Source organism: Somniosus microcephalus, chromosome 29 (assembly GCF_052327205.1).
Source record: "Somniosus microcephalus isolate GS21.2 chromosome 29, FLI_Smic_1.0, whole genome shotgun sequence".
Classification (NCBI taxonomy): domain Eukaryota; kingdom Metazoa; phylum Chordata; class Chondrichthyes; order Squaliformes; family Somniosidae; genus Somniosus; species Somniosus microcephalus.
The window spans coordinates 27,685,217-27,700,342 of record NC_141015.1 but is presented as its reverse complement, the minus strand read 5'-3'; the positions used below and the strand labels follow the sequence as shown (position 1 = coordinate 27,700,342).

Genomic DNA, 15,126 nt, shown 5'->3' with positions numbered 1-15,126 from the left:
TTTGCCGATATTGAGACAGGAAAACAGGGCGCAGAGCTTAAGTTTAAACTAGACACTGGATCTCCGGTTAATGTAATTCCTCTGAGTATCACAGCTTGAAGGATGAGTGTGAGCTACAGCCCACCTCACACAGACTGACCGGCTATGGGGGTGAGCAGCTCATTGTAAAAGGCACATGTGTGATGAAATGCAAGTACAAAGAAAGCGACATGATGGTGAACTTTTACATTATTGACACTCCAGTACCTCCAGTGCTAGGTCTAAAGGAAGTTTAGACATGGACCTCGTCAAGCTAGTGCTATCATTGACAGCACCAGTTGAGAAGCAGACAGTCACGGAGGAGTTTGCTGACGTTTTCAAAGGAATCTGACTATTCCCAGGTGAATGCACTATTCACCTTGACCCAGCAGCAACCCCTGTGGTTTGCCACCGAGAAGGATACCCCTTGCTCTACGTAGTCGCCTGAAGGAGGAGCTGCAGAGCATGGAGAATACAGAAATCATCGTCCGGGAAACAGAACCGACAGAGTGGGTCAACGCGTTAGTAGTGGTTGAGAAACCACGTACAGGCAAGCTCAGAGTCTGTCTCGACCCCAGAGATTTGAACAAGGCTATCAAACGCCCTCACTACCCTCTACCAACGCTAGATGACATCACACCCAAGCTAGTGGGAGCACGTTACTTCAGTGTAATGGACGCACGATCAGGATACTGGACTATCAAGCTCACGGAAGAGTCATCTAAGTTAACAACGTTCAACACACCATTTGGACGCTACCGATTTCTGCGTTTACCATTTGGTCTCAGCTCAGGATGAATTCCAGCGGAAGATCGACGAAACCTATGAAGGCCTCGACGGAGTAGTCGCAATCGTAGACGACATCCTCATCTGTGGCAGGAATAGAGAGGAACATGACGGGAACCTCCGTGCGATGCTACAAAGATCACGGGAGAAAGGTATCCGGCTCAACCCCGAGAAAAGCATAATCGGATCCACCGAGATCAGTTATTTCGGGCATCGCCTCTCAACTGATGGCGGCAATTTTCTCTGGATCCGGCTTAATGCCATCAAGAAGATGGAGCCGCCGAAGAACCACGCAGAGCTAGAGACAGTACTAGGCACGGTTAACTACTTAGCCAAGTTTGCCCCGAGCCTCTCCGAAATCAAGCAACCATGCGTCAGTTGCTCAAACAATCCAATGAGTTCCTGTGGGACAAACAACATGACGCAGCATTTCAGAAAATGAAAGACCTAATCACCAGAGAACCAGGACCAGTGCTTGCCTACTTCGACCCCAACAAAGAGCTCCGACTACAAGTGGACGCGTCAAAGTACGGACTAGGCGCAGTATTACTGCAAGAAGGAAAGCCCATTGGCTACGCTTCCAGATCTCTCTCAGACAGTGAAATCAACTATGCTCAAATCGAGAAAGAGCTATATGCAATTCTGTTTGGATGTAAGCGTTTCCACCAGTACGTTTATGGCCGACAAGTCATTGTGGAATCCGACCACAAGCCCCTCGAGTCAATCATGAGGAAACCGCTAGCCGCAGCCCCACCAAGGCTACAGAGAATGATCCTTCAGCTACAGAAGTAGGACTTCACAATTATTCACCGTCCAGGCAAAGACATTCCTGTCGCAGACACGCTCTCCAGAAAGTCTCTTAGCTACCAGGACAGCAGCCTCAGTGAAGGCATGGATGTGCAGGTGCACATGGTGTACAACAGCTTACCTGTGAGTGACTCAAAACTGAAGGAGATCCGAGCAGAAACCGTGAAAGATGCACAACTCGCACCGCTGAGCAAAGTCATACATGAAGGATGGCCTGAGGAAAGGAGGAAAGCCCTCAGCATATCTGAATTCTGGAACCACCGAGATGAACTGTCACAAATCAACGGAATCGTCTTCAAAGGGGAGAAAATCATCATTCCTACCAGTCTCAGAGAAGAGATGTTGACAAAAATTCATGCTGGACATATGGGCATGGAAAAATGCAAACACAGAGCACGTGACATTATGTTTTGGCCCAGAATGTGCAAACACATTGAGGACATTGTCGGAAAATGTTCCATTTGTCTAGAACGCCGCCCATCAAATGTCAGAGCCCATGATACCTCACCATATCCCAGACAGGCCCTGGCAGGTCGCGGCAACGGATCTGTTAATATGGAACAATGAGGACTACATAGTGACTGTTGATTACTACAGCAGATTTTTTGAATTGAACAAGCTTCACAGCACCACATCTGCAGCTGTGATCCACAAGCTAAAGGCAGCCTTTGCCAGGCATGGCATTGTAGAGACCTTAGTCTCAGACAATGGGCCCCAATACAAATCAAAAGAGCTCGAGTCGTTTGCCAAGGCATGGGATTTCACACATGTCATATCAAGCCCACAAAATAATGGCCTTGCTGAAAAAACTGTCCAGATTGCAAAAACACTCGTGGACAAAGCCACAGCGGACAAAAGAGACCCCTACATCAGTCTCCTTGAGTACCGCAACACTCCGGTTGACAACTTCAAGTCACCAGCACAGCTGTTGATAAGCCGCAGACTTCGCTCAATCCTTCCAAGCACCAACCAGCAGCTGCAGCCAGAGGTTGTCAGCTGCAAGCAAGTGCATGCAAAACGTGTACAGAGACAGCAACACCAAGAGATACCATGACAGGTCAGCTAGACTACTGCCGCCGTTGCACAATGGAGAATCCGTCAGAATCCAGGCGCATGACTACTGGAAGCCAGCAGTCGTCATCCAGCCAGCTGACACTGAGCGATCGTATCACGTCCGCACCCCAGAAGGACAGGTGTACGACCGCAATCGCAGGCACCTCCTGAACACCAAGGAACAACACCGTCATTCCGACGAGAGGATCAGTTCAACAGAGTGTGATGAACAGAGCAATACACAAAACACATCATACTTACCTAAAGCTGATTTGTTGACCGATTCAGGAGCATGCTCAGTTCCATACCACACAAGGTCGGGACGAGAGGTCAAGCCTAGTTATCCATGACTTGTGAACTGCCAAAGGGTGTAGGCGGTTCGCTGCTCTAAAAAAAACTGTACATCGTTATTGAAACGTTGAGATGTTTTTAGTGCTAGTTAAATGTTGAGTTTACTTATATGTTGATGCTACTGAGAACATTATGTAGAAGAAAGGTTCAAAAGTAATGCGTAACATTTTTCTTTTAAAAGAAAGGGGATGTAACATTTGCATACTGAATTATCATTGGCCCGCAGGCATCTGTAAGGAATACCTATTATATTCACGTGATCACATGCTGAGTTGCCATTGGCCTGCAGGCATCTGTAAGGACTGCTATTTGTTTAGAAGACCCAGGGGGGGTCCTGACTCCATCTTGTCCACACGGTGCTGTATTGATTGAGAAAGCTTACAGACCTGATGCTTAATTAAGAGTTTAAACTGTAATACTCTGCTGTCCTGCAATTTATTATTTTTGTACAAAGTGTGCAAAACAAGACAACCCCAGTCTGAAAAACAACCATACACCACTACTTTCTGCTTTCTGTCCCTTTTTAATCAAACATCAGAACTTTTATTCTCTTTCAAAATGGTGAGGCCCTGCCAAAACACAATTATTTAAAAACTCGTTATTGAGACTTTATCCTAAACTTCTGTGTGATTATTTTTTACCCCCCCCCTCTTTATTTTTGAAGACCAGCATATAGGTACTTTGCAGAATATTGAACCGTGTGTTTCTAGTCATGTGCTAAAACACTGCATCTCCTCTAAGTTAAATGTTTCAGATTGTTGCTAAATGTGAAGCCCCCTCACAAAAAAACAACCTGCTACACTATTATCTACTCAATCAATCAAATGTTTCACTAAATTTACTGCACACCAAAACTACACAAGCATTTAGCACTACTGCAGAATATAGTGTGTGCGCGATGAAACCGCAAGTATGTATTTTAGTACCAAAAATTCTAAAATGGCTGCGATAGTGCGGCTCCTGTCTGTGTATTGAAGACGTGAGTGATTTCTCTTTTGATCTGTCAATGGTCTTCAAAGAGGCAGTTGGCTTAAACTTCCAATTAACGTTGTTTGAGTTTTGCCTATTAACTGAACTCATCTTAACTCATTGAATAGAATGCAAAGAGAAATTACTAAAATTCAAAATGTTATGGGAATAGAAGGATAATTAGACTAAACATAAAATATAATTTTAAATGTTCAGCCTTTGTCCCTCCAGTGCTCCACAATGAGGAATACTAGCTCCAGTCCCCCACTTGCTGGTAATGCCCTTTAGGTACTACATGTTCGGTACTACATGTTCGGTACAATGTAAAGGGGGCGTCAGCTTCTACTTTTTTGAAATTAAGTAGTTTTGGTAATTTTCTGAAACTCTGAAAGGTTGTTGTAATTTGATCTTTTCCATTCACAGTTAGAAATCCTGCATGCATTATTCAGAAAGTGGCCTGGATTGCATTAGTTCAGTTGTATTTCAGGGAAGAGGTCCAGCCACTGAAATGTTTCCCCCATGTGTCGATCTACACACGTCTCTAAATTCATGGACTCCTGTACATGATTTTATTAACACTGAATATAGTTTTCTAACTGTCTCATTACTTTTTTTCTCTTGAAGCCTTCAGGTTAGAGATTTTTTTTTAAAGCTATTATATTATCTACCCAATTGAATATTTTTTCAATATCCATTTAAACTATTAAGAAGATTGACTTTGATTCTGCACAAAGTTTAGATATGGTGACTTTTGCACATAAATGTTGACCAGATATTGGGCAGGTATTTTTGATATCCGTTGACCAGCATGCACTTCTTGTATAATTCTTTATTGCATTAAAATAATAAAATTAGTGATACCGAGTAGAGTATCCGATTGATTTATGCTGGTGTGCCTATTGCAATTAAACGTACTGACTGCAAGTGATTAGAATTAATTGAATTTATGTTTGTTTCAAGCATTATCCTGTACCATTCTTTTTAATATTGAAACTAATTATGAAACATAATTGCCATGACTCTCTTACTGAGGGTATTTTACTGAGTATTGATCACTCATCCTCGTCAATCCTGCCCCATTCCATCTGGCCTCCAGGTTATGGACAGTAATAGAAACTCTAAGTTCACTTATTGCCTCTCATTATACCAAATAGTCCCATGGAAATCAACAGCAGTTCTTCAGCCCATCAGTGTTAAGTGTCAGATTTGGAATGGGGTAATCCAAGCTCATCTAATGTTTGTTTAAAATGGCAGCTTCTACTGCCAACAATATCAAATTAAGGCATAAGGTTCTTTTAAGCACTTGCTCTGCCAACCCAATGTTTAGATTTTAGTTTACAATTGATAAATTATGTTGTAATACTTTTTAACTTGGTGTTCTACACTGAAGTAAGTATATTTTGGAATGAAAGTATGTTAAATCTACACAGTTAGTGTATTTCGCATCCATCTAAAAGCTGTTAATTTGTCTATTGGAAAAGAACCAGATGCTTTCCTGTGTTTTGTTGCTGCTCCACATGTTCTGCTTTAATTAAAAAGACACTGTTTGGATGAGCACTGCTTGGATGTCACAGCACAAGTTTGGTTGTGATGAATGGACTAGTGCTTACACCAGAATATTTTGCATGTTTGACCAAAGAAGGTCATGCTTGAAAAAAAGCTACCACAGAAATGTCTGGGCCTGGTTTGTTTAATAATCACAGGATGAAGTCTGTGCAAAATGCAATTTGCCTGCAAAAAAAATGAGCTACATTTCCTTTTGCAGCCAATGACACAGTGCAAAAATATGGAGAGAATCTGCCAAGAGGGCCTTCTTGGGTTGCACTTAGCCTAAGTTTGGCAAACTTCAAAACTTGTTTCAAAGAGCTCGGAAATGTAGTTTTTATGGTGTTCATTGATTATTGCCAAGTAAGCAGCTTCCCAAACTGCAAGACCTTGAAAAAAATAATCTGGAAAACAAATTAACAAGTTAATATTTTTGGTTCCTAGTCAACAAGATAAGGGAAAATGAAGTTGAATCAACATGAAACATTTGCAGATATTTGTCCCTTTTTGTAGTTTGACTGCTGACTTGTCCCACCCCCTTAAACATTACATACTGAGATTGGTGCAGTTTATTCAAATTTTAATGAAATTGCAGCAGCAGTAATTTGTGGAAAGTTGAGGCATTGCAGGGAATATTGAGAGCTCGAATTCATGCCAGTGAATGTTGTGTACACTAACTTCAAATTGGCACTCCACGTAATGTTTCAAGTGTTTCTACAGGGTTGTGGGATTCTTTTGTCGACAGAACACCGCTAAGGGGCATTAATATTATTTGATGCAATAATGTAGTGTGCCCATTGTTCAATAGCAAATTAAATACTATGTTAATATTGATATAGATGTTTCACAACTTCCATTGCCAACAGTCACCATAGCATAGTCCTGCAGAACATATCTGAGCATTTCATGATGGAGAAAAAGAATGGTGCTGATCAGGGAGGGGGTGGGTGGGGGGCCACAGTTGAAGCTTGTGGGGAGCAAGAGGCAAGAGAAGGGTATTGAGAAGACTTTGGAAGGTGGGGGCCATGGTGATTGAGAAATTCTGGGAAAATGTTCAGGGCTCAATTTGGGAACGAACAATAATCCAGTGCTTGAGTGCAGAGTGGGCACAGGGATGTACTGTTGGAGAAGATTGCTCATTGGATAGTGAATGGCTTTGGAGGGATTTTGAAATGAGGTAGGGATTTTGATGTCGGGGTGGGATACATGTAGCTTGACAAGAACAGGAGTGATAGGAGTGCAGGGCTTTGTGCATGAGTATGTAATAGCTTGTGGGAGCCAAAGAGGATGGATTCAATTTTACTGATGTTGAACTGAGGAAAAATTACGACTCCTCCACAATCTGATTTTGGACAAACAGTATAGCAACATTATTCAAGTGAAGGTTGAGCAATGCAATTGAGTTTTGTTGGTGTATATGCAGAAATCTACCTTGTAGATTCAGCATGTTAATAATGAAGAGGGGGAATCATGGATGGAGCTCTGAGGCATAGCCAAGGTGATTGTGTAAACACTGGAGGAGAGTGAGTTGTAGTGACGACGTTAGGACAGATATGAATGAAACCATAAAACAGTAATGCTGCAGAGATGCACTCCACACCCAAGATGAAGAGGGCAGAATGGTCCATTCATGTACTGTTGAAAACCTCAGGTGTTTTGGAGGGACAATCAGCCACAGTTACAATTGCAAAGGTTTATATTGGTGACTTTGACTTGGATGGTCTCACTGATTTGTCCAGAGGGGGTCAGAAATTGGATTGGATTATTTTGAATAAGGAGTGGTGGAAGCGATGAGTATATAGTTGGTTGGCAATTCATTGTCCAAGGACCTTCGGTTGCAGGGGAGGGTGGGGTAGAGGGGGTAGATTGGAGGTAATATAATAGGTGGAGAGAACTGACCTGGTTGAGGATAAGATTTTTTGAGAAGCAGGTGAAAGAAGACACCTCGAAAGAAATGGGGAGAACGCTGGCGGGTATGGTGAGATGGTCAGCAAGCATTGGCTGAGGATTGGAAGTTGAGTCGTGAGGCGCTGGGTTTGGGATAAATTCCAGGGAGTAGGAGTGGGCCTCATTGAGCTGAGGGGAGATGGCGAGAAGAGGCAGAGTATGAGTAGGATGGGGCTTGTTCCAGGTGAACTGCAGATTGCCTAACCATGCAATAATCCTTCAGTACTACACTGGAGTTTCAGCCTGAATTATGTGCTCAAGTCTCTCGAGTGGGGATTGGACCCACGGCTTTTTGACTCTGCCAAGGCTGATGGGTAAAGGAAGAAGATACATGGCCATAAGAGCTCTGGTCTGGAGCAACAATATGCATATATGAATGGACTGAGGGCAACCAGTAGTTATAACATTCACAGATTAGTTCACGAGAATGGGGAGGTTGGGGAAGCTTTGGTCCATCAGCTACACTTTGGAGGCAGTGTCTGGGTCGGTCTCTGCTGATTTGAAGCTTATCTGAAGGCTGTGATTGGGCCAGCTTGGGGGATAGTCGTGAAATCAGGAACCAGGGCTTTCCAGGGAGGGTTGGAAATTTGGAAGCAGTTTAACATTGCAATCTGGGACAGCTTTTTTTTGTAGGTTTTTTCTAATTACACTTAATAGTGAGATGTAATTAACTGGTAATTTACAAAGGCAATAGAAATATGTGCTTCTATTTGCACAGTTCTATTTTAGAAAATGGAACTAGACTGTTAGATATGACACTAACCTGTTGGTTCTCAAAAGCTGCAACTGACATGCACCCTTCATAATGCTGATGAAATATTTTCCTCCAGTTGAAAGGTCATTGGAAATAAACTGATTTCTTTCCCTTGTGCATTCTCAATTGGTTCCTGGGATTTTTACAGACAAGAGAAGTGTTTTGTGAGATTTTGCCAGTAATTTCTCCATATGAAAGGCTGTTCCAGTGTGACATTTACCATAGAGGAGATTCAGCAGATGGAGCCATGTGCATTGTGCAGTGAAATATTGAAATGTTTGTGTGCTGCCAGTTATGTGGAACTCTATTTGAAAGTAGATGACACTGAAGGAAAAACAAAACTGATTATTTAAAAGTAATAATCGCAGCATTTTCAAATCTTAATCTTTTCAGGAAGTGCTTGAAGATAAAATTCCCAGTTTATTGTCTTATAATAACAGTATGATGTAATATGTTTGCATTGTGGGACTGATGTTGATTTTCTTTAAGTTCATAAAATTCATGAGAAGTTGTGATAGAATATAGTTGGATGATGCATTTTCAATAAGCAAAATAAAATATACAGCTAGTCACGCACCTTCACAATCTGATGGTGTTAATGTAGTATATAGTTCTGCATATAATGGCAGAGTCCCTAAATTAACAATAATCAGAAACTTTGTTACGGCTTTAAAAGTTTTAGTTTGACAGCAGCTGCTTTGGTTTGAGACAGTTCTTTATTACTTTTTATAGTTTCCATTATGAGAAATACTATTTACCGCAAGACTTGCGATGCCATTACAAATGTTAGCATTCCATTCCTGAATTGTAGTCAGAAGTGACCCAAAATGTTGAGAACATTTAAAAGATTTACTGTTTAACTTGTAGGAGTTAGACCATGTAGTTTCTGGCCAGAAAAAAATGCCAAGTTCAAGATATGTGAATTATTGTTTTTTTTTTCAGCTTTTGATCATTCAACTAATATTGTATTGCTAACTGATGTCTATTTTGACAGGATACGGAAACTATGAGAAGAGCTCTAGCCATGATTGACTCAAAGATAAACCAGGCCAAAAACTGGCTAAGAGATCCTAATGCACTTCCAGGTAATAACAATTCATGAGAAGTTGTGATGAATATCGTTAGATGATGCATTTCCTATAAGCAAAATCGCATCTAATGCTAACCGCACACCTTCACACAATCTGGTAGTGCTAATGTGGTATATAGCACTGTATATAAAGGAAGAGTCTTTGGTGCTGAGCTAAGATACCAGGCCAAATTTCAAGCTTTTTAGCTCGTCCGATATCGTAAAATGTTTTTGTGCCAAATAGTGTTCTTTTCTTACTGGTATTGTTAATGTGGATGTTGGCCATGTGTGCTAGATTTAACTGATCTGTTGTGTGTTTTAGGTGATGCTGGGGAGCAGGCCATCAAACAAATACTGGATGAAGCTGGCAAAGTTGGAGAACTTTGTGCAGGCAAAGAACGGAGGGAAATTCTGGGGACTACCAAGGCTTTAGGCCAGATGACTGACCAAGTATCTGAGCTCCGAGTCAGGTAATAATTAAATATTTAAAAACTTTGCCAAATGGAAATAATAACAAAACAATTTCACTCCTGTCAGGAGGTGCAGCAGTATTGTTGTGACCATGATCTTAAGATAATTGATTTAAAAGCTGCATCCTTATTAGATAATTCGGCATGATAATGTAATGAGCCAAGTATGTAGTTCGTAAGACAAAGAATCAATTCCAATAATGAGTTGCACAGTGATTTGGCCCCGCTTGAAGCATGTAGAATAGATTTCTGTAGTGTGTATATGTGTGTAAGTAAAAGAGAGATAATGCTAATAATACTGGGTATTTTTAAATGAGTAGAGGTCAAGGTGCCACGCCCATTGCCATGCAAAAAGCACAGCAAGTATCCCAAGGTCTGGATATGTTAACAGCAAAGGTGGAGAATGCAGCCCGGAAGCTGGAAGATATGACCAACTCAAAGCAGGCCATTGCTAAGAAAATTGATGCTGCTCAGGTAACTTTACTAAATTCTTGGAAAATGTTTCATGTGACTGTCTGTACACAGATATGGATTCTTTAAAGCTAGATGTTAGAATCTTGTATTGCCAGATTTGTAATTTGTAATTAACCAATCTACTTTTTTTTTAATGTGACTTCCCAATATTTCTATAGATGATTTTCTCTGCTTTCCCATTTTGTTGGTATCCCCATGCTGAGCATCAGCTGTGAATCTAAGAGGAGGGACAACTTATTCCCAATTCTCTACCAAACACCACTTTGAAATCAGCTACTGGGAGATGCAGGAGAGGGCCATGAGAAAGTTCATTCATTCACTTTCTCTCCCTAAGTTTTGGGGAAGCATGGCCTAAATAGCTTTATTATTGCTATATACTAGTTTGTGCAGATCATTATTTAACACTCATGGTACTATTCATTGAACTATCTTATTGTAGTATTCAAATAAAGTAAAGATATGAGGTCCAGTTTGAGATCATAGTTAGTGATGACTGCCACCATGCATGCTTCAGAGCTCTGGAGGCGGGGAAATCTTGTAGGTAGACTTTTCCGCAGCTGATTCTGTGCTGCTCAAAATGTTAATAGGACATATTTTTTCTTTATTTCTCAGTACTCAGAGGAAAGAGTACATGCATTTATGAAGGCATTGCATAGTTTTGCTGCAGTACATATGGGAGAATACACATTGAGGCTGTTGGCACAGTTAAGCTTTTGCCGGGAATTGCACGATATTGGGGATCAGAATAATTTGGCAGTGTTCCGCAGGTCTGGTTCAATTGGGGATATTTCAGTGGTCCTGGTGATGCAGAGGGGAAACTTGCATAAGGTCATTGCCCTATGTGGAACTTTAGGAGCCCTAACAAATCCCAGAAAATCCTTGTTAACTTATGGCTGCATTTTGAGTTGGTTTATTCCTGTGTTCTTGGAGGATTGTGTGGGTTGTGTAGACTTCTGTGAAATGGTTCCAGAGTGTTTGGTATCTAGAGTTGGTCAACACATTTGTTCTGACGAGAACCAAGTGTTGCACCATGTGTTTATTACTAGCATGGGGAGAAATAAATGTGACCAGGAAATGTGTTAACTTTAATACTGTTGGTCAACTACCTTCCTTCTATGGTTCACAACAACATGCTTCGAGTAAGCACATGACACTTGTGGCGTGTACGGAACAGACTTTATTCTTATATAGCATAGGTGATTGGCCTAACTGCACAGTGAGTGGCTTTCAGTTTCTTTCAGTTCTTTGTGGGTAGGCCTAATACACACTGGCCTGGGTATGCAGGAAAAGTGTTCTGTCATCTTCTCTGGTCTAGACTTGACTATTCTAATGCACTCCTGGCTGACCTCCCTCGTTCTACGCAATGTAAACCTGAAGTCATCCAAAACGCAGCTGCCTGTGTCCTAACTCGCACCAAGTCCCGTTAACCTGAAAGAATAATTACTAGTCCTAGCCCCTTTAGGGCTACCCCGGATCAGGCGTATTCTCCAGACGTTCACCTTCAACTAAAGTTAGAGGTGGCCGAATCCTAAAGACGCTTAATTGGGCCTAAAGGTCCAGACTATCTCTCCCTAAAGGAAAGGAACTACCTGAAGATGTTACCGTCCTCCAGATAGCACTTTTAATAAGTTTAGTTAGACTGTAACCTTCCGGATATTATAAGGGTCCGGAAAACTCCCCCAGAATTCTGCAACTCCTCACCAAAGAGTATTCAGAGATTGAGTTCATGAGTTTGATACAGAAGTACTATGTGAGACAATTCTAAAAATATATAGATTTATTAAAGAACCGACATGTAATTACAGTAGGTGATTCAATCGCAACATTAACAGTTCCAAATACAGAAATCTTACAATCTTATTATCAGAGATCCTTATTCTCTAATCTTAACTTCATTACATTTTTACATTTCTTAGTCTTATTCCAGGATATCCGCCAAAATCAAATACAAGCACCTTGATCCCCGAGACACAGAGTTGAAGACTTACAGAGCTTGCCTCTGAAGTCGAGAATCGCTTTGCCCCTTCAAGCGAATCTGTCTTCCCATGTGAAAATCCAATTTTTTTCAGTGGTATGTCCTTTGACGTTTTCTGCTGATGTAAGCTAATTATCTCGTGTCATTTTTCTGTTGACTTCGGCAATCTTTACAGTCAGATCAGCTTGTAGCATTAAGAATCGTGTCTCTACCTTTTAGGTGTTCAAAACTTATCATAAAAACAATGTGATGGCTGGTGCATCTATTTGATGTCATTCTTACCAAAGTCTCCTGTTTGTATCTTTTTACAATGTGTAAATTAAAAACACCTCAACCGGATGCACCATTGTCTTAGTTACCTCAACTGTTTGTAACACTGGTTCGTATCTCCGTGTTTCATTTGATGTTATTTTTACGAAGGCATATGTTTCTTTAATTTGTGTTTCTTTCCAAAGTGTTGGTATAAGACACTTTAACTGGATATACCATTGTGTTCTTTCCAAGGCTTCAGACTTTCTGGAACCTCTAACTGTCGGCTTCAATAAGTGTCAACAACTTATCTTATCTCAATATCCTGTATGCTGTTCACAGCTTTAGATTGTTGAGGCTTTTAGATTTCCAAGCCCAGTTTGTCATGTTTTAATAAAGTCAAAATTCTTTCATAGGATGGCGTATTTTTCTGAATAGGTATATTGCTTATTCCTTCACAAACCCATCACGCCTGTGCTCGATGACTTACATTAGCTCCCGGTTAAGCAACGTCTCGATTTCAAAATTCTCATTCTTGTTTTCAAATTCCTCCATGGCCTCACCACTCCCTATCTCTGTAGCCTCCTCCAGCCCCACAACCACCGCCCCCGCCCCCCCCCCCCCCCCCCCCCCCCCAAACAAGATATCTGCGCTCCTCTAATTCTGCCCTCTTGAGCATTCCTGATTATTATTGTCAACCATTGGTGGCCGTGCCTTCAGTTGCCAAGGCCTTAAGCTGTGGAATTCCCTCCCTAAACCCCTCTGCCTCTCTCCCTCTCTTTCCTCTTTTAAAATGCTCCTTCAAACCTACCTGTGACCAAGCTTTTGGTCATCTGCCCTAATTTCTCCTTATGTGGCTCGGTGTCAAATTTTTGTCTCCTAACACTCCTGTGAAGTGCCTTGGGTCCCTTTACTATGTTAAAGGCACTATATAAATACAAGTTGTTGCCGTCGTCGTTCTCGGACTGCTTTCCATAGTGGGACATGACCAGAATCGTCTAACAACATGCTTTTTTTTGATCACAACTCCTCCAACAGTCGTTCCTCGGAGAAGTGGCATTTGTTGGATGTGGTACTCTCAATGCATTAACGTCTCTCCATATTCAGCATGCGCTTCCATACCTGTCGCTATTCCTTCTCTGCTGCGTGGGGACCTAATTCTTGTTCCCAAGGCTCCCTAAGGTTTTTGGGTGTGGTCTTTTGATCTGGAGGCAAATGTGAAATGAAGGGTAGAGAGGCATTTGTGGGATATGTTGGAAAGTAGAAGTGCAGTTCCAGGGAGGTTGACTCATGTTGGAGCTTTTGCACTATTGATGGGTCCTGGAGGAAATGTGTAATTTTGAAATAGCAATACTGGTCGTGTTGAGTGAGGTAAAATTTGTTGAACGTGATAATCTAGCCCTTGTTGAGGAGTTGGCCAGTCTTGAATCAGGTGTGGCCTGTGTCTTTGGGAGTTTTCCATAATGTTGTATTGAGGAGCCCTGTAGGATTTTCAGACAGGTGCAGGCTTCTTTCTAGATCGACAGTTTGTAGCTACTGTAGGATTTTTCTGGACTTTGTTAGCCTGCCCCTCAGAGAAAAAGCTATGTAAGGGTGTTGTCTTAGAGGCTGTATTCTCTATGCTGAGCCATAGTTCTCTGAGCGAGCTAGATTCCAGACAATAATTTCTCAGATTTGTCCTACACTGTTGTAATGCCTAAGACTGGGAAACTTGAGATCTCCTTCTTCATATTTGAGGTGTGTGCGTGGATTCTTGCTTTCCCATAAGAACTTGGAGATACGTCTGTTAATATTTTGGAATGACTGAGCTGGGATTCTGGTAGGATCTGAAACTGCTATGAGGTGGGAGAGTACTTTTTTTAAATATCTGGCTTGCTCCATTTGTCCAGTCAGTGTATAGGCTGGCCAGGATGGTTGGGTTTTTTTCTTGAAAAAAATCAATGAGCTTGGCAGCCATTGTTAATTGTAGGTATTTGAAGCCAACCACTGACTTTATTTTTAAAAAAAAGTAAAAACACATTAAATCTGTGTGGGGATATCCTTGAAGGAGAATCCCTCTTTTAGAATAGTTGCCTTTTTTGGGAAAATATTGAAAAATGAGGTCAAGGGTAAGTAGGATGCCATCATCATACAACAATTATTTTTTTGTTCCTCCTGGCTCCACTGAATGGATGTCTGAACTTGCTCTGATGCTTGCTACCAGGACAAAATGAGGGGTGATGGGGCATTTGTGAGGTTGGGGGGGGAATGCAGTGGGGCTGAGCCATTGGTGTACACGATGGATGCGGGATTGAAGTATAGGATTCTATAGACTTTGAGGCAGAAACTATGCCAATATTCAGATTACATTGGATAGGTGGCTGAAGCTAAAACTGGGATGAAGAGAAGTGAGAACAGTCTGGGTAAAATAGAGCAGAACTATTTGCTCCGGTGGATTGTAAACACTGACACAGACTGATTGCACTGGAATGGCTTGTTTTTGGATTGTGATCCTATGTGTCACTGAAGGCCATTTGTGTTGACTACAGCAAGAAAGAATTCCCATTACATTTGGTCAAATGCCACCTTTGTGTTCAGGGAGAGTAAGGTTGGAAAAGTTGCTGCTGTTGCAGTGGTACATAGGTCAAGTCGGTATCCAGAGTATTAGCCCTCGATGAAG

General features: G+C 41.6%; 1 protein-coding gene across 3 annotated transcripts in view; it reads left to right on the top strand.

Moving 5' to 3' along the window:
• Positions 1–15,126, top strand: part of LOC147098593 (vinculin) — a 151,878-nt gene that overhangs the window by 98,940 nt on the left and 37,812 nt on the right. For all 3 annotated transcript variants that reach the window (XM_085970451.1, XM_085970452.1, XM_085970453.1), the window contains exons 7-9: positions 9,225–9,315; positions 9,622–9,769; positions 10,090–10,243. In XM_085970451.1, the coding sequence (XP_085826577.1) occupies positions 9,225–9,315; positions 9,622–9,769; positions 10,090–10,243 (393 nt within the window). The remainder of the gene's footprint in view (positions 1–9,224; positions 9,316–9,621; positions 9,770–10,089; positions 10,244–15,126) is intronic.